The 24,517-nt window shown below is 36.9% G+C and overlaps 1 protein-coding gene across 1 annotated transcript in view; it reads right to left on the reverse strand.

Moving 5' to 3' along the window:
• TEX11 (testis expressed 11) overlaps window positions 1–24,517 on the reverse strand; it is a gene marked incomplete at both ends in the record, with an annotated part of 284,756 nt that overhangs the window by 106,366 nt on the left and 153,873 nt on the right. The window contains 3 exon segments of the mRNA XM_080718988.1: window positions 22,515–22,566; window positions 23,924–24,021; window positions 24,024–24,060. Of these exon segments, the coding sequence (XP_080575114.1) occupies window positions 22,515–22,566; window positions 23,924–24,021; window positions 24,024–24,060 (187 nt within the window).

Consider the following 24,517-nt stretch of genomic DNA (forward strand, 5'->3'; position numbering starts at 1 on the left):
GAAAATCTTGTTTCTCTGATTCTGGTGTGTGTGTTACCTATTTCTTCTTTGTAGTTAATCTCTTTGAGTATTTTCTCTAGTGCTGGTTTTGAAGACATAAATTCCTTCAGTTTCTGTTTGTCATGGAAGCTTCTTATTTCTCCATCTAATTTGATACAAAGTTTTGCTGGGTAGGAAATTTTTGGCTGGAAGTTGTTTTCTTTCAGAGTTTGGAATATGTTACTCCAAGCCCTTCTGGCTCTCATGACTTGGTTTGGGAAGTCTGGAGTGATTCTAATTGGTTTGCCTCTGAATATCACTTGGCCCTTTGTTTTTGTTGCCTTTAAGATTCTCTGCTTGGCTTCCACATTGGTCATTTTGACAATTATGTGGCGTGGGGATCTTCTCCGATCCTGTCTGAAGGGAGTTCTATAAGTTTCCTGGACCTGTATATCAATCTCTAGCTCTATGTTTGGAAAATTTTCTGCTATTACTTCCTTGAAGAGATTGTTGATCCCTTTGATTTCACTTTCTTTTCCCTCCTCTATGCCAATTATGCTTAGGTTAGCTCTCTTAAAATGGGCCCATATTTCTTCAATGTCAGATTCCTGCTGTCGGATATTTTTTTCTAGAATAGAAACTATGCGTTCATTTTTGGAATGATCATCTTCTAAGAGCGAGAATCTGTTCTCCATGTGGTCTAATCGGTTGTTTGTGCTTTGAATTGAGGCCTTTACTTCATTAATTGCATCCTTTATCTCTTTTTGGCTCTCTCTGAGTTCTTTTCGAAGCACCTCTATTATTTCTACAGTTATTTTCCTGATTTGATCTTCTAGAAATCTCTGATTTTCTGTTTTATCGTGTTCTGATGTTGTGGGGTTGTGGGCATTCATTGCTCCATTGTTATTCCTCTTTCCCAGGATTTCGGAAGTTTGTGCCTTTTCTGGGTTCTTCCCTTGGGTCACTATGACTTCACTTAAAGTGCTCTGGATCTCGAGTCTGTATTATCTCAGACCCCACTACTCCTTTACTGGGTTGTATCACAGAGTCTCCGACCCAGAGAATTTATAGAGGCTGCTTTAGACTTTGGGGGGTGCCAGGTTGCACGTTCTCCTATGGTGTGATATCTCTGCCACCGCCACTCCCCCACTGGGTCAAGTCCCAGGGAGTACAGTACTGGGATTTCTCCTCTGTGGCCCGCAATTTGACTCACTGTTCTTGAGTTTTCAGATGTAGCTGTACTGGACTCGGTGGATTCGCTGTTGCTGCCCCCGGTGGCAATATGGCGCAGCTGCTACGCCCTCGGCCGTGAGGCTGGCTTATTTCTTCTTGGTTTTGATTTCCACTCTTAATCCCTGCAGCGTGTGCTGAGCTCAGCCACTGGGAGCTTTAGATGCTCCCTGGGTCGAGAAATCCCGCCTGGCTGTTCCACAGCGGCTCACCTCGGCTTGCTGTAGCCGCCCGGTGAAATCGCTGCTGCTGCCGGCAGTAAAGCGCTGCTGCCGCGTCCTCGGGTATGAGGCCGGTGTATCTCCTCTGTGGCTCTGAGCTCTGTTCTCAGTCCGCTTTCTCTCTGGAGCCTGGTGATTTTTTTCTTTCTCTGGCGATGGTGTTTTCTGGCTATGAAAGGCGCTGATTTTGTGGTAATGGAGATTGGTTGTTAGCCGCTAAAAATATTCTTAATAAATTGTAAGAAAAAATGAGCTGGGCGTGGTGGTGTATGCTTGTAATCCCAGCATTTGGGAGGCAGAGACTAGAGGATGGTGGTTCGCGGACAGCTTCAGCTACTTAGCAAGGCCCTTCACAATTCAGTGAGACACTATTTCAAAAATTAAAAAGGACTAAAAAATAGGGCTGGGATTGTAGCTTGGAGGTAGAATTTCCCTGTGTTCCATCCCTAGTACCAAAAAAAAAAAAAACCTTCAAGATAATAAACCTAAAGAATATATTAAAACAATAATATATCAGCAGAAATTGTTGAAACATAAAATAGGATGGACATAAAATTAAAACCTTGTTCTATGAAAAAACTAATACAATGGACAAATCTATGGTAGAACAAACCAGGAAAAAAAGAAGTAAAATAGATGATACCAAGAGGGTGTTTCACCAACTATATGAAAATGCATTTCTAAAAAAGATAATTTACCAAAACAAATAAACAAGACCTAAGAAATATCTGAATAGTCACATAACTATTAATCTAGGGTATGCCTGATCATATCAATGCACTGGCTCAAGTAAAACTATAGCCAGTTGTTTGGATAACTCCTGCAGAAATGGTGGATTGTTGAATACTCTGCTCAACTTTTTTCCTCCCCAAGGAGAATTGGGAAATGGGGTTAATTGGTCCACTTTCTCTAGGGTGAACCAAGAGGGGTAGATATATGGTAAATGCTGATGTCATTTCTCAAATAGTTTCACATTTTAGGAGAGCAATAATTTAAGTTTAACACATGCTTCTAGAGAATAGATAAAGGAATAGTCTACAACATATTTTATGAAGTCAGCATAACTTTTATAACCAAACCAGAAGAAAAAATAAAAAAGTAAAATCAGAAATTGATTTCACTTATGAAGACAGATGCTAATATCATAATTAAAATATTAAAGCAATCCAAATAAAACAGAAAAAACAACAACATCATGACTTGATTTTTCTAGGAATGAAATGTTGGTTTTAATCCAAAAAATCAACTGATAAAACTCAACATGTTAAAGTACATAAAATCATATGATTATTTCAACAAAAAAAGAGAACCACTCAGAAAAGCCACAGATAGGGACTTCCTTAATCTGATGTATAGTATCTTTACAGGGGTGAGTATTGTCTTCTCAAAATTCATGACCAACACGTAGCCTGCAAATGGTGGCCTATTTTAGAAATTCAGTGTTTTTAGGAATAAGCAAGATAAGATGAGGCCATTTGGATAAGACGAGCCTTAATCCTACACTTGGTGCCTTTATAAGAAGAAAATTTGGACATAGACATAAAACCAAAGAAAATGTGGACTTCCGGGAAGATGGCGACCAAGAAAAGCGGGGCTTAAGAGTCCCGCTAACAACCAATCTCCATTACCACAAAAAGAGCGCCTTTCATAGCCAGAAAACACCATCACCAGAAAAAAAAAAAAAAAAAAAAAAAACCACCAGGCTCCAGAGAGAAAGCGGACTGAGAACAGAGCTCAGGGCCACAGAGGAGACACACGAGCCCGAGGACACGGCAGCAGCGCCATACTGCCGGCGGCAGCGGCGAACTCAACGGACGGCTACAGCAAGCCAGGTGAGCCGCTGCGGAACAGCCAGGCGGGATCTTTCGGCGCAGACAGCATTTAAAGCTCCCAGTGGCTGAGCTCAGCACACGCTGCAGGGATACAGAGTGGAAATCAAAACCAGAGAAGAAAAAATACGCCAGCCTCATGGCCGAGGGCGTGGCAGAGGCGCCATATTGCCACCGGCGGCGGCAGCAGCAGTGAATTCACCGAGTCCAGTACAGCTACATCTGCGTACTCAAGAACAGTGAGTCAAATTGCGGGCCACAGAGGAGAAATCGCAGTATTGGGCCTCCTGGGACTTGACCCAGTGAGGGAGTGGTGGTGGCAGAGATATCACACCATAGGAGAACGTGCAACCTGGCACCCCCCATAGTTTAAAGCAGCCTCTATCGACTCCCTGGGTCGGAGACTCTGTGATACAACCCAGTAAAGGAGTAGTGGGGTCTGAGATAATACAGACTCGAGATCCAGAGCACCTTAAGTGAAGCCATAGTGACCCAAGGGAAGAACCCAGAGAAGGCACAAACCTCCGAAATCATGGGAAAGAGGAATAACACTGGAGTAATGAATGTGCACAACCCCACAACATCAGAACCCGATAAAACAGAAAATCAGAGATTTCTAGAAGATCAAATCAGGAAAATAACTGTAGAAATAATAGAGGTGCTTCGAAAAGAACTCAGAGAGAGCCAAAAAGAGATAAAGGATGCAATTAATGAAGTAAAGGCCTCAATTCAAAGCACAAACAACCGATTAGACCACATGGAGAACAGAATCTCGCTCTTAGAAGATGAGCAATCCAAAAATGAATGCATAGTTTCTAATCTAGAAAAAAATATCCAACAGCAGGAATCTGACATTGAAGAAATATGGGCCCATCTTAAGAGAGCTAACCTAAGAATAATTGGAATAGAGGAGGGAAAAGAAAGTGATACCAAAGGGATCAACAATCTCTTCAAGGAAGTAATAGCAGAAAATTTTCCAAATATAGAGCAAGAGGTTGATACACAGATCCAGGAAACTTATAGAACTCCCTTTAGACAGGATCGGAGAAGAGGATCCCCACGCCATATAATTGTCAAAATGACCAATGTGGAAGCCAAGCAGAGAATCTTAAAGGCAACAAAAACAAAGGGCCAAGTGACATTCAGAGGCAAACCAATTAGAATCACTCCAGACTTCCCAAACCAAGTCATGAGAGCCAGAAGGGCTTGGAGTAACATATTCCAAACTCTGAAAGAAAACAACTTCCAGCCAAAAATTTCCTACCCAGCAAAACTTTCTATCAAATTAGATGGAGAAATAAGAAGCTTCCATGACAAACAGAAACTGAAGGAATTTATGTCTTCAAAACCAGTGCTAGAGAAAATACTCAAAGAGATTAACTACAAAGAAGAAATAGGTAACACTCACCAGAACCAGAGAAACAAGAGTTTCCATCTAACAGACAACTAAGATTGGTTATCTGTGGAGATTCATTATTTATGTTAGTCTTTTACCTATCTCTAAGTTGTATTGTTTGCCTTTATTGTTGTTAATTTTTAGGATTTCTAGTTGGGATATTAATATACCTTCAGATATAGCATTTGGAAATATTTTATCCAATTCTATTAGTAACTTTTAACTCTGTTTACATTGTCTTTGGATATACAATATTTTCTTTTATTTTTTAGGGAGTTTGTATATTCTTCTGTTGCCTGTGCCATTGAAATCATATAAAAAATCACTGCCAATTTCAATGTTGTGAGGTTTTATGACCCAGATTTTCTCCTAAAAGTTTATAGTCTTAAGATTTATATTTAGGTCTTTTATCTATTTTGAGTTAATACTTGTATATGGGATTAGATAAAGGTCCAATTTTATTCTTTTCCATGTAATTATTATTTTTCAACAATATTTAGTTAAAAGATTATTATTTCCACCACCAAATGTTCGTGGAAACCTTGTCAAAAATAACTTGACAATATAGGGTAGAATTTAGCTCTAGGCTTATATTTAACTCCAATGGTCTATATATCTGCCTTTAGAACAGTACTACACTGTTTCAATTATTGTAGCTTTATATGGTTTGAAATCAGAAAATATATATCTTCTAGCTTTGTTCTTTTTCAAGATCGTTTTGGGTATCTAGAATTCATATTCCATATTAGAATAGATTTTTTTTCTGAAAAATAAATATATAAATATATTATAGTTTCACCTAAAAAATAGAAAAAATAGATTCCCTGGTAAGAAAGAAAGTAAAAAGAAATATTGAAATGCTATCTTTAAATCATCAAACACTTGGTATCAGACAAATGAAACTGTTATGTGAGATTATCATTTTTAATTTTGGATAAATTGCTATAATACTAGATGTCAACCACTAAGCCAAGCATGGGAAGGAGGGATGGGGAGAGAATGGGGTGGGGATCGGGTGGGGGCTGACTGGGCGATGTGTGCATGTATGTCTACAAAAGTTTGTATCCCGCTATGATGTATGAATACAGTGCACCAATAAAATAAAATTTAAAAAAAAAAGAAAATGTGAAGACAGAAGACACATAATGCCACGTGGTAACAGAGGTAGACATTGGAGTGATGAATCTACAAGCAAAGAAAAATCAATAATTGCAGGAAAACAGTAGAAGCTAAGGAAAGGCAATGAAGAATTCTCCACGGAAGAATTTTTTCAGGGAGACTGGCCTTACCAACACCTTAATTTTGGACTCCTAACCTCTCAAAGTATAAGATAATACATTTTTATTTTTTTAAGTCACCCAGTTTGTGTCATTTCTTTATAGCAGTTCTAGACTAGCCAGTCATAGAAAGTGAAGGGTCACATGTTTTCTCTCATATGTGGAATCTAGGGAATAATTGTGATATCAAAATGGCTTCAGATAATGGAGGAGAACCCCCAGTGGAGCCAGGAAGTGTTTTAGGGAAAAGGGAGGAGAAGGAGGATCAATGAAAGAATCACTTCCATTGACATTATATACATATGTGAGAATACCATTGTCATTCTCATTATCCTGTATGGGGAAAGGGAGAATTGGGAGAGGGGGCCAGGGGAAAACCTCACCAAGTGCTGTGTTTATGTATGTCAGTATAACTATAAACTACATTATGATGTGAGACTATAATGCACCAATATATAAAAGTATACAAATAAAAGAAATCAAACAGAAATTTTTCTATACAACAACAACAAAGTACATCTTAAATAAAATACATTTAATGTTAACTTATGGTAACTTTTCCTTTTCTGATCAAATTCTATTCGACATGGAAATGAACTTGTTAACCAACACAGTAAGAGAAGGACAGTGTAGGAAAGGAAGTAATAAAAATGTCAGTTGATATAAATGTTTAGGTAGAAAGCCCAGAACAGCTTACAAGTAGATTATTGCAATTATTAAGAAACTTTAGCAAAGTAGCTTTATAAGAAAATCAATATAAAAATAAACTGTAGGAAAGCATTCTGGAAAAATGATGGTGATGGCAACAAGTTTTTCAATTTGTGAATCCTCACATAAAAGCAGACTGAGCATATAAATAGCAAAACCAACACCCATAGACAACATTTACAACGAATCAGTCTATCAAAATATGCTCATGCATCACAAAATAACGTTTGGAGATGAAGAACCAATAGCTTCAAGAATTGCATTGCTTTAGCATCTGTACAGGATGGAGATAGAAGGAAGTAACATGAAAGTGTCTAATGGATAACAGAAATAGAAAATACCTCATGGAAACCCACTAAATAGCATGATAAGGAAATTTGAGACGGAGGGAATTTGTCTTCTCCTGTCTGAGTGAGTGATGGCCCTCAGAGCAAAGGTGGACTAAAAAAGCTAGAACAACCTAGACCTCAAACCTTTCCCACTAGAGCCTCCTTCAGAGACAGGATTCACACTGCAGAGAAACTTCTGAGAGTACAATCAAAATTGAACAGGGCAGAGACAACAAAGTTGAAACAAGATAATGTCTACACCAGTGTTGCTCAAAGGACCTCTGTGTTAGTTTAATCTGTGCTGTTTAATACAGTATCCACAACATGGCTGTTTAGCACTTGAAATGTAGATAGTTCAACTGAAGAAATGAACTTTTATAAATTTACTTTTTTGCAGAACTGGAGATTAAAGCCAGGGGCATTCTACCTCTGAGCTATATAACACAGCTCTATTTTTTATTCTGTATTTTTTTAACAGGGTCTCACTAAGTTGCAGAGGACCTCACTAAGTAGCTGAGGCTGACTGCAAAACTGTTCTTCCTGTCTCAGCCTCCCAAGTACTGGGATTACAATCCTGTGACCACTATACCAGCTCTATAATTTTAATTTTAATTAATTGTACATTTATGTCTACACAAGTTGTTTTACTCCGGTATGATGTATAAATACAATGCACACTAATAAAAAAAAATTTAATTCTAAAAAAATAAAATAAAAAATAAAAAAATTTAAATGAACTTGTGATAGGTTACTAGTTGTTACCGTATTGGATAGAAAGAGTCTGCACCCTGAAGCAGAAGAATCTCAAGTTTGAGCTCAGCCTGGGAAATTTAATGAGACCCTGTCTCAAAATAAAACATGAAAAGGATTGGGGTATAGCTGAGTGGTGAGAATACCTCTGGGCTTGATCTCCACTACCAAAAAATAACCTATACTTTTAAAACTAGTCTGAAATTCTCTGAATTTATCTATATTTAAACTAAATCAATTCTTATGAATAACTGCATTGTTTCTGTTGTTTAATAAAAGGAAAATAATTTCTACCTCAAGAAAAAGAGTCTGCACCAAAAGACAGAAAGGAGTAGAGCTAGGAAATTTCAGAAAACAAGTTGCCTTATTTTTATTTTTATTTATTTATTTATTTATTTATTTATTTATTTATTTATTTATTTATTGCGGTACTGGGGATGGAACCCAGGGGCATTCTACCTCTAAGCTGCAACCCCAGCCCTATTTTTTACTTTGAAACAGGGTCTCATTGAATTGCAAAGGGCCTCACTGAGTAGCTGAGGCTGTCCCTGAACCTTGATCTTCCTGTCTCAGCCTCCCAAATGCTGGGATTACAAGCGTGCGCCACCACTCCCAGCTTGCCTTATTTTTAAATATGATTAAACCAAACAAAAATAAACTAAAAGAGAGTCCTATAGAGCCGGGCGTGATTGCGCATGCTTGTAATCCCTGCGCTTGGGAGGCAGAGACAGGAGGATCACGCAGGTTCAAAACCAGCCATGCTGGCTTAAGAGACCCTGTTTCAAAAATATAAAATAGGTCTGGGAGTATAGCCCGGAGGTAGAAGGGCTTCCAGGAACCCCAGCAATACACACATACACACAAAAAAAACCAAGAGAGAGTCCTGTAAGGTTAGTAACATTTGCCAAAACTCTGCCTCATTATAAGTTAAGGAAAACTAGCTGTACGTGATGGTGCAATGCCTGTAATCTCAGTAATTGGAAGGCTGAGACAGGAGGATCACAGGTTTGAGAATAGCTTCAGCAACTTAACAACACTCTCAGCAACATAGTGAGATCCTGTTTCAAAACAAAACAAAAAATAAAATAAAATAAAATAGGGCTAGAGGTGAGGCTTAAAGGTAGAATGCCCCTGAGTTCAATTCCCAGTAGCCCCCCTCCCCCCGATACAAAAAAGTTAAGGAAACTAATTTTACATTGAAATAAGGAACAGTAACCACCAAAGTAAATATTATAAAAGTTGTTCTAAGAGAAAGAATAACCAGCAGAAACCTACCTTTTCCCAGAAAAATAAACCTGGTCAGGAAAATGTGCCCACAAAAGATGTCAAAACTATAACCAACTATCTCAAAATTAAGTTAAAGACATTAAGAAAATGATTCAATATATGAAGGAACAACACAAATCAGACTTAGAAAAAAGCTAAGAAATGTGGTGCTAGAGCTCAGGAAAATATTAGAAATATAAGAAATAATTCAGTTTTAAAAGAAATTCAAATAATTGGCTGCAAATAAATACAGCAAATAATGCCATAGGAAATTAAAGGTAAAAAGAAAAATATAGAATTAAGAAGAAATGAAGGTGATATATATTTTGCCACATTGAAATTAAAATAAAAAAGAAATTAATATACTCAGTTATTTACCAATTCAATGTAATCTGTATGAAAATACCAAGAGAATTTTTTGCATAAGTAAAAAAGCAAATCCTAAAATTCATATGAAATCTTAAGGGACCCAGAGTAACTGAGAACAATCTTGTTCCTTACCTTACATCATATACATATATATAAAATTCCTGGAAGAAAACATAAGAGGAAAGCTTCAGGACAATGGATTTGGCAATGATTTCTTGGATTGACACCAATATCACAGGAAATAAAGAAAAAAACAGATAATTAATTGGACTTCATTAAAAGAATTCAAAAATTTTGTTTTTTCAAAAGATACAATGAAGAAAAAGGCAACTCACAGAATAGAAGAAAAGATTCTCAAGTCATATATTGATAAAGGGTTAATATCCAGAATATATAAATGATTCCTATAACTCAAAAACTATAAAATAAAAAACGTAATTTAAAAATGGGAAAGGACTTGAATAGAATTTTCTCCAAAGAAGATATACAAATGATCAATAAGCACATAAAAAGATGCTCAACACATCACCAGGCATTAAGAAAATGCAAATAAAAAACAGAATAAGAGACTACCTCATATCTATTAGGATGTCTATTTAAAAAACCTGGAAGATAACAAGTGTTGACCAGGCTGTGGGGAAATTAGAACATGTGTGCATCGCTGGTGGGAATGTAAAATGGTACTGTCATTAAAAAAAGTATGATGGTTGGTAAAAACATTAAACATATAATTGCCATATAATTCTACTCTTAAATACACCAAAGATTTGAAAGCAGAGACTCAGATACTTGTACACCCATGTTCAGCAATATTATTCATAATAGACAAAAGGTTGAAGCAATTCAAGTGTCCATCAGTAGATACATAGATAGATAAAGAAAACAAGGTATATACATACAGTAGAATATAAAAAGGACATTATGACGCATGCTACAGCATGGATGGAGCTTATGGAGAGCATTATGCTAAATGTAATAAACCAGTCACAAAGGACTAATACTACATGATTTGGAGCAGTCAAGGTCACAGTCATAACATCAAATGATAGTTTCCAGGGCCTAGTTGGAGAGGAAATGGGTAGACAGTTTCAGTTTTGTAAGTTGAAAGTAGCTCTGAACATGAACAATGGTGATGGTTTCACAATAATATGTCTATTTTTTAACACTAAATTGTACACTTAAAAATTAAGATGATAAATTTTGTTATATAAGAGCAAAGTTGAGGATTTATACAGCTTGACTTTTAGGACTTAATATAAAACTACAATAATAGAATGAGAGATTCGCATGAGGATATATACATACAATCAGTGGGATAGAATACAACTCAGAAACAATCCAAACATTTAAGATCAACTGATTTTTTACAAATGTCCCCAAGTGAGCTGGGTGTGGTGGTGCACGCTTGTAATCCTAGAATTTGGGAGGCTGAGATAGGAGGTTCGTGGTTTGTGGACAGCCTCAGCTACTTAGTGAGCACCTTTTAAACTCAATGGGACCCTGTTTCAAAATTTAAAAAAAGAATTAAAAAATAGGGCTGGGGGTGTAGCTCCGAGGTAGAATACCCCTGGCTTCCATCCCCAGTACTGTAAAACAAAACAAAAAAAAAGCCCAAGTAATTCAATAGAGACAGGATAGCTTTTAAATATGGATGCTATGTAGCAAACAAGACAACCTAAAGGAGGGGGGAAGAGGAAAATCTCTAAAACACACAATGTACTTAAACATATCGAAGTCAACCACTAAGCCGAGCAAGGGAGGGAGGGACGGGGAGAGAACGGGGTGGGAATTGGGTAGGGGTTAAATCAGCGATGTGTGCATGTCTCTACACACAAGTTTTTTACCTCAATATGATGTATGAATATAATGCACCAATAAAAAATTAAAAAATACATGTAATACCTATACAAGAAAAGGTGAACTTTCATCTCTATCATACATACACATATATACATGCACACATGTGCATACATGCACATTAACTCAAGCTGGATAGTAGACCTAGACATAAATCTAGAACTATACAATCTCTATAAAGAAGCACAGAAGAAAGTTTTTTGCCACCTTGAGGTAGGCAAAGATTTTTTTAGATAAGACACAATAAACATAAACTAAAAAGATATAATAAATTTGACCCCATTAAATTACCCCCCCCGCATGCATACTAGAATGGCTAAAATTTTAAAGATTAAAAATAGCATATGTTGGCAAGAATATGGATGAACTGGCACTCTCATCCATCATTGGAAGGAATATAAAATGGTTCAAATCCTTTGGAAAACTGCTTGACAGTTTCTTATAAACTTAAAAATACATTTATATGATCCAAAAATTCTGTCTAGATACTTCCTCTGTAGAAATTGAAACAAATATCCAGAACATATCTTCTATGCTTCCTTCTGAATATTTTATCATTTAAGATGTTATGTTTAGGGGTGTGTGTGTGTGTGTGTGTGTGTGTGTGTAATAGAGATGAAGGTTCCTTTTTTCTCGTACAGATATCATATTTTTCTAGCAGACTTGTACTTGAATATTTATAGTGGCATTATTCATAATATCCTCAAATTGGAAACAACCAAAATATCCATCAACAGATGGATAAACAAATTATGATATATCCATGCAATGGAATACTAATCAGCAATAGAAAGGAAAACACTATTGATAAATGCAACAACATGAATGACTAAAATATGTTGAGTCATAGAAGCTACAGATAAATGAAAAAATAAAGGATATACTGTATAATATTATTTGTATGAAACTCTAGGAAAGACAAATTTAATTTATACTGCTTGAAAGCATATCAGTCATGGTTTGAGGCTTGGAGTAGAGGGAGGGACTGAGAAGATGCACAAGACAACCTTTTTGGGTAATAGTAGTGGGTATATGGGGGTATAAATTTGACAGTATCACCCCTAACTATACTAAAATGTGCACATTTTGTATCTAAATTATATTTTAATAAATTTATTTGATACAAGAATTGAACAATAATTTGTAAGCGTCTCTTTAGTTTCAAAGTTCAAAGATCTATGAACTTAATCTTCCACAAAATATTTTTGACTGAAGTAGATTTCATCAAATTATAGTATCTTAGAATAATATGATTGGACAAGTTCTCCAAGTCATCTTAGTTTTAAAAAAAACCTTTTGATGTTAGAATCTCCTCTATAGCATTCATACCAAGTAAAAATTCAGCCACTACTTAAATGACATCATAAGGAAAGTGAATCCATTATATCTTAAGAAAATTCATTTTATATTTTGGATAGGACTAGTTTTTGAAAAGGTTTTCTTTATGATGATCCAAAATCTCACTGCTTGTGGGTCTCACCGACAGAAACAAACATGGAATAAATTTAATTCTTTTACTCCCTGAAAGTCATTCAAATATTAGAAGAAAGCTATCATATTTCTCCCAAGTCTTGCATTTTCCTCCTCCATACTCCTTTAACTATTCTTCAGATAAGATGATTTTAGTGCTCTCATCATTCTTGAGTGCCTTATTCTTGGCACATTAGGGTTTGTGAATATCCCTCTTCAAAACTATTGCCCCTTAGTCCAATACTAGATTTCAGATATGCTCTAAGCAGAGAAGTATATAAAGTAATTCCCACTTTACTTCCTCTATACAGTATATAGTCACTCCTCAGTATCTGAATGATTGGTTCCAAGACCAGCTCTACTACCAATATCAACCCCCCACAGATAACAAAATCTGCAAACCCTCAAACTCTTATTTGCACATAACCTACTTCATACCATCTCCACATATAATACCTATCACAATATATTGGTGATGCAAATAGTTGTTACACTGTATTGTATAGGTAATAATGACAAAATTACAAATCTATATGATTTCAGTACAGTGTGTGTGTGTGTGTGTGTGTGTGTGTGTGTGTGTGTGTGATGCTAAGAATGGAACCCACAGCCTCACACATGCTAGGCAAGTACTCTACCACTAAGCTACATCCATAGTCCCAGAAGCAATTTTTTATGGTACTGGGGGTGGAAACCAGGGGCATTCTACCTCTGAGATATACCCCCAGCCCTATTATTTTATTCTTTAGTTTGAAACAGGGTTTCATTAAGTTGCAGATGGCCTAACTAAGTAGCTGAGGCTGGCCGCGAACTCAGATCCTCATGTCTCAGCCTCCCAAATGCTGGGATTACAAGTGGGAGCCACCACAACCAGCCCAGATGCAATTTTTTAAAAATCTGCAGTTGGTTGCATCCAAAGATGGGGAACTCACAGATATGGAGGGACAACTGTATTCCTATCGACTCAATTTAAGTTGACTGAATTATCTGAGTGTTATTGGCTTTTGTTTAACTCACAGTTAACAAAAAACCCCAGGTGTATCACATGTGTTGCAGTTAAAATCACATTTCATCCTTTCTGTTCTTGTAGTGTTGGTTTTTGAAATGCAAGTATAGGATGCTTTATTGTTTCCTGTTTGTCTTTATATTGTTAAAATCGGCTATTATTTCAGCCCATTAAGGTTCCTTTAGATCTGACATATGTATCTTCCAAAACATCAGTTATTCTTTGTAGATTCAGGTGATATGTACAATCAATATTCACAAAAAGCCCTCGTATTCCTATTCTAATTCCATATGATATGTATGGAAAAAATTGACAGTTGATTACACACTATATTTCACTGGGTTATAATTATTTTATACACTAAGTATTATTTCTACATTAGTATTTTAAGCTCATCTATAGAACAGAGCATATCTTCTACTTATTTTGTAGCACCAGGCACACATTAATCATTCAGTAAGTACTTGTTGACTTGGCTCAAAAGCGTGATTAGGGTATTTTTACAGTATAACTGCGTCAGCTGAGCCACAATTGACCTTTATCTCATACTTTTTGAAGTGCTTTCTTTTACATTCCATAGAGATGTGTTTGTGGGAAATGCTATACATATTGAAGCATTACAAAATAACTTCAAAGTCAGTCAGAAGCCAATCTATAGAGTACAAATAGCAGCCACAGTGCCATCTACTGAACATCACTAGATTACAGGTGCTGATCAAAAGCTCATTTTGAGTTTTATAAGGGAAAGGTATGATTTTTAGAATTTTATATACAAAATAGAAGTGATATGATATTTAGCACATGAGACATAGTTGTCTCCCATTTAGGTCATATAAATATTCTACAAATAGTCTCATCTTTGTGATTGTTGTAAAGCTGATAGTCATACTGGGTCTAAAATTTTGCTTCAGTTTCATCAGTCTATAATAGTACTAAATGGCATTAATCTACCTTAACTGTCATTGCAAGAAGAGGATGGGATTTCTGAATTGAGTTAAAGGGACTCCAGTTTTGCATTACTATTCATTTACACAGGCTTTCACCAAAACAATTCATTAACCATTTGTCAACCAATATTAAGATTTTAAGTTTTCCCTATATAAAGGTGTGATAAGTTGTTTCTATACTTAGAACCCAAACTCATTTATATTATGCTTATGTCACACTTATGACTTGCACAAACCAAACACTTAAAATATTCAAAATTACAGAGCATCCAGGCATGGCGATACATGCCTATAATCCCAGTACTCAGGAGCCTGAGACAGGAGGATTGCAGGTTTGAGGCCAGCCTCAGCAATTTAGTGAGGCCTTAAGCAACTTAATAAGATCCTGTTTCAAAATTTAAAAAAATAAGGATGGGGGTGTATCTCAGAGGTAGAATGCCTGTGTTCAATCCCCAGTACAAAACCATACCAAAACAAAACAAAACCAAAAAAGCAAGAAAACTCTCCCCTACAGAGCAAAATTAGGATTTTGGGTTTAAGGTTCTAAAACCTCTCCAAAGGTGGAGTTGATGTTTGTGAAACTGAATTGTTTCTTCGTTTGTTTGTTTTTGTTTTGGTGCTGGGGATTGAAACCAGGACCCCACACATGCTAAGCATGCATTCTACCGCTGAACTATACTGCAGCCCTAAACGATATTGTCTCATGAAAATAACTGAAGATATCTCAACAGATATGGCATTTTTTTTTTTTGGTGGTGGTACTGGGGGTGGAACCCAGAGGCTTTCTACCTCCGGGCTATACTCCCAGACCTTTTTTATATTTTATTTGGAAACAGGGTCTCACTAAGTTGCTGAGAGCCTCACTAAGTAGCTGAGGCTGGCTTCGAACCCGTGCGATCCTCCTGTCTCAGCCTCCCAAGCGCAGAGATTACAAGCATGCGCCACCACACCCGGCAGATATGGCATTTTTTAAATGTGCACTTATATAAATTAGAAAACAACCCAAAAGCCATGTGGTAGCACATGCCTATAATCCAAGTACTTGGGAAGCTGAGACAGGAGGATCACAGGTTCCAGGTCAGTCTCAACAACTTATTGAGAGCCTAAGTAACTTAGCAAGACCCTGTTTCAAAATAAAAAAAATAAAAAGGGCTGGGGGTGTAATTCAGAAGGTCTCTGAGTTAAATTCCCAGTACCAAAAAAAAAAGAAAAAGAAAAGATAAATTACTTATATTTATAATTGTTACCTCAAAGCAATGCTGCCAAATGTGTTATCTAATTAATCTACAGCTAATCTACTAGAAGTTCAGAGGAATCTACTTTCAACTTCTTTGACCTAATTAACTTCTAAAATATGATTCAATATTTTATTTTAATTTTTATTTCCCAAGGAGAATAGAGCTAAACTTGAGGAAGCAATAGTGACTTTTAAAAATATAATGTTATTCAGGTCTGATAATCAAAGGACACTCACAGATCTTGGTCACTATTAATTTCCAACTATGCATAGTAGCAAAAGAGAAACAGCTTGAGTAAATAGAATTCCTATAACAGAGGAAATTGATTTCAGGTATATTGTATCTCTACTACTATATTTGTGTATGTGCGGTACTAGGGATTGAACTTGGAGGCATTTTACCTCTGAGATACACCTCAGTACTATTTTATTTTGCTGTCCTCAAACCTGAAATCCTCCAATCTCAGCCTCCCAAGTACTGGGATTACAGGTGCACACAATTGTGCCTGGCTCCATTTAGTACTATATTGGGTATCAGAACAAATAAAGGTAAGATCCAGTTCTCAAGGAAGGGGCTAAGATAGGTATACAGTTAAATAGAATATAAGGTAGAACACAAGATTCTAGGGGGAAACATAAATATTACAGTCTTAGAGAAAAGGGAAGACATGAAAATGTATTTGAGAAAATTGACATTTGAAGCCAGGCTTTGAAAAGGGAGTTTCAAAGAATAAGGATAAAAGAAAGAGATAATTTGTAATAAATAAAAATGTAAAAGGTACCAAAGTAGGGGAGCATACATCATGGTTAAAAGTAGCAGGTAGTCCAGTTGAAGATAAACACAGTATACAGCAGTTCTTGTTTATGAAAAGTTTCACCTTCTATGGTTTCAGTTATCCACAGTGGGCCATGGCCTAAAAATATTCAATGGATGAGGCCAGAAATAAACAATTCACAGGTTTTAAATTGGGCACCATTCTGGGTAACATGATGAAATCTAGTGCTAGCTCACTGTTCTTCCCGGGATGTAAATCATCCTTTTTTTGTCCAGCATGTCCTTTTTGAATATACTATCCACATATTCGTTACTTAGGTGTCATCTAGGTTATCAGATTGACTGTCATAATATCATAGTAGTCTGTTCAAGTGACAATTATTTTGCTTAATATAGCCCCCAAAGTTCAAGAGTTGTGATGCTAGCAATTCATAAAAACTAAAGAGAGACCATAAGCTGGCTGTGGTGGCACATGCTTATAATTCCAGTACTTGGGAGGCTGAGACAGGAGGATTAAAGATTTGCAGTCAGCCTCAGCTACTTAGTGAGGCCCTCAGCAACTTAGTGAGACCCTCTTTCAAAATAAAGAATATTCTGGATATTAGCCCTCTATCAGAGCGATGGCTGGTAGATGAATGAACTGCAAAATTATGGGAAATATACACAATGGATTTCTTCTCAGCAATACAGAAGAACAAAATTATGTCATTCGCAAGAAGATGGAAAGACCTGGAGAACATTATGTTAAGTGAGATCAGCCAAGCACAGAAAGAGAAGGGACATATGTTCTCTCTAATATGCCCAAACTAGGGAGTATAAGGGATACCAGAGGGATTCCAGATAATGGAAGGGAAACCTCAGAAAATCTAGAAAGGAAAGGTAGGAGAGGAAGAAGGCTGAGGTTGATTAATGGAGGAGCTACATTCAAATATGTGTAAAAGAATGAATGTAGCATGGTTAACCTGTGCACTCATTGTCAGGAGGAGGGAAAGGAGAAGCGGGTTCGGCACCAAGTACTGTGTGAATGCAGGCCATTGTCAATATGATCCACATTATGATGTGAAACTATAGTGAACCAATAAAGTAAATAAAATTTAAAAATAAAGAATAAAAAATAAGAATTCTAGATGAAGGAGATTCTATATGTGAGCAAATAAGGTGATCTAACTGAGGGGACGGAAAGGGGGAAGAGGGAAATTCTCTAATGCACATGATGTACTTTAACATATACATCAAAGTCAAACATTAAGCCAAACATGAGAAGTAAGGAGGGGGAAGGAATGGGGCAGGAATTGGGTAAGGGATAATTGGGTAATGTGTGCATATATGTTCCACCATCTTGTATCCCATTAAGATGCATGACTACAATGCACCAATAAATTTTTTTAAAAAGAATAAAAAATAGAGTTGGGAGTATAGCTCAGAGGTAGCATGCTCCTGGGTTCAATACCCATTACCTCAAAAAAGAAAAAAGAAGAAGAAGAAGGAGGAGGAGGAGGAGAAGGAGGAAAGGAGGAGAAGGAGAAGATGAAGATGAAGAAGAAAGGAGAGGAGGAAGAGGAGGAGGAGGAGGAGGAGGCGGAGGAGGAGGAAGAGGCCAGAAAGAAAAAAGGCGAGCCTGGTGTGATGGCCCATGCTTGTAATACCAGAATTTGGGAGGCTGAGACAGGAAGATCGCTGTTTGTGGACAGCCTCAGCTACTTAGTGAGGACCTTTGCAACTCAGTGAGACCCTGTTTCAAAATAAGAATAAAAAATAGGACTGGGGGTTTAGCTTGGAGTTAGAATGCCCCTGGGTTCCATCCCCGGTACAGAAGAAGAAGAAGAAGAAGAAGAAGAAGAAGAAGGAGAAGGAGAAGGAGAAGGAGAAGGAGAAGGAGAAGGAGAAGGAGAAGGAGAAGGAGAAGGAGAAGGAGAAGGAGAAGGAGAAGGAGAAGGAGAAGGAGAAGGAGAAGGAGAAGGAGAAGGAGAAGGAGAAGGAGAAGGAGAAGGAGAAGGAGAAGGAGAAGGAGAAGGAGAGAGAAGGAGAAGGAGAAGGAGAAGGAGAAGGAGAAGGAGAAGGAGAGGAAGAGGAAGAGGAAGAGGAAGAAGGAGGAGGAGGAGGAGGAGGGGAGGGAAAGGGGAAGGGGAAGGGGAAGGGGAAGGAGGAGAAGGAGAAGGAGATGGAGAAGGAGAAGGAGGAGAAGAAGAGGAGGAGGAGGAGGAAGGGGAAGGGGGAGGGGAAGGGGAAGGAAGGGGAAGAGGAAGAGGAGGAGGAGGAGGAAAAAAAAGGTGAAGATCTCAACTTTATTGTGAGGATGCATGGAAAAGAAAAAACATAGAATATATAGTGTTCAGTAATATTCATGGTTTCAGGGGGATGTTGAAGTGTATCCTCATGGATATGGGATGACTAATATATAAGTAAAGGAAAGAAAATAAGATTAACTTATTTCTATCTTAGAGGGTTTTACATGCTAAGGAATTTTGTTTTAATTTCCAAAAAGCCTATGAAGATTATTGAGCAAGAGAAAATAATCAGAACAGTATTCCAATAGTGTTAGGGTAATGAGGGCTTAGATTAGCATAGCAAGGTGAAGGTGGGAGAAAAGACAGGTGGCGAAAAATGTGCAGCTAAAAGTGACAAGAGTTGACTGAATACAGTCTTAGACTGTTGGATTTACATACAAGCATTACAAATATAGACCTGAGGTATGAGAGAGATGAGAGTTAGAGATACAAATCTGAGAAAGGAGAATCGAACCTAAGAAAATAGTTGATGAATTGTTGAAGACAGTCTACAGAAGAAAAAAAACCAAGTGCCATAAAATAAATGCATTCAACAGATGTTTATTGAAAACTTACCATAAAAACAGAAAACTTAACCATATATAAAGTATGGTCCTGGCTACTGATCTCCACAGAGCCAGACCCCTCATTTCCTCACATGTCTATTAAAAGAAATCCTTTCCCTGAGGCTGTTGCTGACCACCTTATTTAAACTTTCAGCTATTTATAGACCTCTTAAGCATCTATCATCCTTCCCTGCTTATTTTCTTCTTAGAACTTATTGTTATTTAATACACCATGCAGCAACAAAGTGTGTCCTTTAGGCAAAATCTGGACAACCCTCTGTTTTTTTACAGCCCATGGGTGAAATATAGCAAAAGAAGAATAGCATTTTATAACACATAAAATTCAAATTTCAGTATTCCTAAATATAACATTTTACTGGAACATGCCATGTCCATCTGTTTACATATTGTCTATGGCTGCTTTCACAGAAAAGCAGCAGAAATAAGTAGTTGCAACAAAGACTGTATGGCTTACAAAACCAAACTATTTACTGGATGGTTCCTTACAATATGTTGGTTTCTGTGATATACTCCTGTAATATAAGTGTTTATCTTTTTATTGTCTGCGTCTCCTAAGAAAAAATATAAACTCTACCGAGGCAGGATTTTTTGTTTGTTTTTTCATTACTATATCCCAATGCCAAAACAGTATTTAACTTTTTTGATATGCATGATTCTGGGGATCAAACCTGGCTCATTAAGCAGTTACTTGGCCACTGAGCTATATCTACAGCCATGCAAAATGCTATTGAACATGGGGTAGACAGTTAATAAATATTTTTGAATGGAAGAGTTTTGAAAAATATAAACAGTGCTTTAGGGTTAGAAAGTTTGACAATGAAAGGACAAAGAAGTATAATTTAAGAAGGAAGACAAGGTTGAAAGAAGGTTTTTAAATCAAGAAAACCACCTGGGCATGGTGGCACACACTTGTAATCCTAGTATTTGGGAGGCTAAGACAAGAGGATCGTAAGTTCATGGCCAACTTCAGCAACTTAGTGAGGCCCTCCGCAACTTAGTGAGACCCTGTTTCAAAATAAAGAAAAAAATAGGACTGGGGTGTAGCTCAGAGGTAGGATACCCCTGGCTTCAACCTCCAGTTCTACACAAAAAAATCAAGAAAACCTTAAAATAAAAATAGCTACAGTAGAAGAAAATTTTAGAGAAAGATTTTTAAAAGCTAGTATTGAGATATGTAAAATAAGGTTAGCAGAGAAATGTACTGCTTTCTCAGAGATAAGGGAGAAGAAAGAATGGATGAAGAGGAGAAAAACTGATGAAGCTTATCTCAGGAGCTATAAGCTGAGCAAACCACACATTCAGGTCTTTTGCTGAAACAAAGAAGATATGGTGGCTTAAAGAGAAAAATGTTTTGAAATCATCACTGTGGGGAATATGATAAAAAGTCAACAAGAAGCTAGGCATAGTGATACATGCTTGTGATCCTAGTGACTTGGGAATCTATGACAAGAGGATTTCAAGTTCAAGGCCAGTCTGCACAACTTAGTGAGACCCTATCTCATAATAAAAAGGGCTTGGGATGTATTATAAGTCAGTGGTAGAGTGTCCCTGGCTTCAATCCCTAGTATGAAGAGAAGAAGGAAGGAAGGAAGGAAGGAAGGAAGGAAGGAAGGAAGGAAGGAAGGAAGGAAGGGACAACAAGTCAGGATAACACTAATTTTTAAGTTAGAATAACACCACTGTCTAGTTAAAAATACAAAATTTAGTAAAGCAAATAACTATGCTTTCATCAAATTTCCCAACAATACCCATACAGCTCAAAGGAGTGAAAAAGGAAGACAATAACAAATTAATAAAGGTTAGAGAATGACAAGTTGCAAATAGAAAAGCATGATGAACTGTGGTGTTTTTTGTTTGTTTTTTACTTTTCTATCTGTCCTAGTACATGGCAAAATATTTCTCACATGTGAAGAATATCTAAAAAATAACAGCTAACTTCAGGACAGTGAGGATCAATGGATAAATACAGTAATAGTAAGCATTAAAGTTACTTTGAACTAATTCAGAATAACCTTTGTCTTCATCACCAGTTTGGTCTTAAATGATGCAGTTGCATACAGAGTACATGATTCCTTGCTTCCTATTTCCTCTTCATTACTAACAACATTTGAATTCCCAATTATAGGCTCAGTTCTATACTAAGCTCCAAGAACAAAACTGAGGTTAGAGTAGTACTGTTTCAGGCTTGAGCTGGGGTTCAGCGGCAGCTTGTTTGCTTAGTATGCATATGATCCCATGCTCAGTGCTTAGCACCATAAACAAACAAAGTACTGCTTCAAATCTGGGAATACTATACTTGGTCAACTTGTATTGCTCTCCTGATAACTTTATCCCATTGTGGCTTCCTATACTGGTCTGTCCTTCCTTCCTTCCTTCCTTCCTTCCTTCCTTCCTTCCTTCTTTCCTTCTTTCCTTCTTCCTCTTTCTTCCTTCTCCCTCTCCTTTTCCCTCGTGTGATACCGGAGGTTGAACCCAGGGACATTCTACCTCTGAGTTATACTCCTTACCCCTTTAATTTTTTTATTTTGAAACCATCTTGCTAAGTTGTTAAGGGGCTTGCTAAGTTGTTGACACTAGCCTCAAGAGACCTTTCATCCTCCTGTCTCAGCCTTCCAAGTGCTGGATCTACTCTTAAAAACAGACTCATATGTCAGTCCCTTTAGTAATGGAACCCTACCTTTCTCCTTCTAGTCTCCAAGATGCCTCAAAGATTGAGTAGTGCCTCTGAATCCAAATCTTGGTTGAAGATTACTCCCTACTGATATGCTCATGTGATGCCAACTATGTGTGTGCCTGACTTAAGGAATATTTCCAATGCTTAGATTTCTTTCATTTGTCATTACTTATCTGCCCACTAGCATACCATGCTTGGCTTAGTAGAAAGCAACTATGCTTTGTTCATCTATGTAACTTCAGAACCCAGCTCAGAGTCTAGAACTGTGATTTTTTTTTTCTTATTTTGACTATCTAATTAAATATCCTCCATCAGGATGGCCTACAGATGATTCCATTACTCAATTGGTATGTCCACCTCCAGATATACTCCTTCCCAATATACCTGTCCCACTGTAGAATAAATCATGGAAGTTATGAAATTTATGTATTACCTCCTTTACAGATCTTAAGTAAACAGTAGGCAACTTTCTGAAATAGTTAATGCTACTCTGTGCAGAAACACAACAAAGTAGGTAACAAAATCTGTGTGTCATCTTTCTTTTCAGGTCTCCCCCTCTCCTTTTCCTCTTTCTCCCTCCATTCTCCCCTTCTTCCTCCTCCTTCTTCTTTTGTGGTACTGGAGTTTGAATCCAGAGGGATTCTTTCTCCAAACTACACCCCCAACCCAATTTTTTTTAATTTTTATTTTGAAACAGGGTCTTTCTAGGTTGATGACAGTCTCACTACTTGCTGAGGCTGGCCTGGGATCTATAATCCTCCTGTCTCAGCCTCCTGAGTATTGGGATTACATGTGTGAGCCTCCACACCTGGCTTCTTTTCAGGTCTTCAAGTAAGTATTAGGCAACAATCTTTCTGACATGGTTAAATGTGAGACTATGAATAAATATGTTTAATTAAGTAACATTTCAACATCTTTTCCAGGAATATGCACTTATAACATATAAACTAAATAGTACATTTTCTTTTGAAGAGAAATATAAAGTATTTAGTCAGATAAATAACCCTTCAAAGATAAACAGAGCTTTAAGAAACACGTATGAAATCACTACAGTTAATTGCATATTTTCCTCTGAGTCTGATATTAAAACTTGAAAGGCAACAAAGCGTCATATTTCATTGAGTTCACACTTGCCCTTCTAGCTTTTTGTTTTTTAATATCCAACACCCCCTTTTTATGTGCAGACTCTATGATACCCAAATGAAGAAATGTCCAAATGGCTGTTGGAAACATTAACGGTTTTATCTTTAAAGAGTTCTTATCTCTTTTACCTTTTAGAATTTTGTCCTAATAAGGAGTCAGTCACTGTATATTTATTCTAGAGTGGTTAGAAAGGCCAATCACAATAATTTAAAGGTGTAAGAATGGCCACTTCCAGTATTTTCTCTCAGTGAACACTTAACAGAAGTGTAGACATTAAAATTTAGTCTGATTCAGAAGAAAATACTGCAGATGGTTAGTAGCAGATAACTTTAAGATTCTGATGATATATAGCCTTTCAGAATAGGATGCCAAGAAAAAGACCAGTAAGTAATTGAATTAATAGTATTCCAAAGTCTCTCTCCCTTTTGGAAGTTCCACTTAATATTTACAATGTGCAAATCAAGAAAATGTCAATTTGACCTTGTTCTGTATGAAGGAATTCTCAGACAGCCTCAACAGATGAGAAGTTACAGCCCTGAATCTATTTCTCTGCCACTGCACAGAATAACATGTGCTGCCTCTGAAAAAACAGATAAACCAAAAGACCTTATCAAGTAGTTTCAAATTCAGGTAACAGGAAGCAGTGTTCCTATGCAGCTTGGCCAGGGCCAGATCCATCTGATTAGATTCATACAACTTCAAAAATAATAGTACCAGTGTAATGCATCAGCATAATTTTGAACCTAAAGTTTAAAAAAAAACAACGAAGTCACAGAGATATCTCTACACCAGGCCCTATTTTTTCCAGTTTTCCCCTAGGAAAAAATGGTATGGTTTCTTTTTAGGTAACCCCAACACAACATCCTTTCCTCTTTTTCTTTTTCATACATATTAGAAATCCCAGGGTCTAGAGGTATATTTCAGAGAGAGAGAGAGAGAATGAGAGAGACAGAGGATGATTAACATACAGGAGATTCAATCCCCAGAACTAAAAACCAAGGAAAGGTATTTCAGAGAGTATATCTAAGAAGGTGGGAACCACCCCTGAAAATTTAAAAGCAATTTAAAAATTATTAAAACAAGAGTGACAAAAATTTTGAAAGAAAATATCCCTAAATCACCATACTAATACTGCTATTTTCATTATTCTACACTCCATTTTAACTTTACCTTTTTGTATATTTTCACAGTTATAATCAT

This window comes from Muscardinus avellanarius (genome assembly GCF_963383645.1).
Source record: "Muscardinus avellanarius genome assembly, chromosome: X".
NCBI lineage: Eukaryota > Metazoa > Chordata > Mammalia > Rodentia > Gliridae > Muscardinus > Muscardinus avellanarius.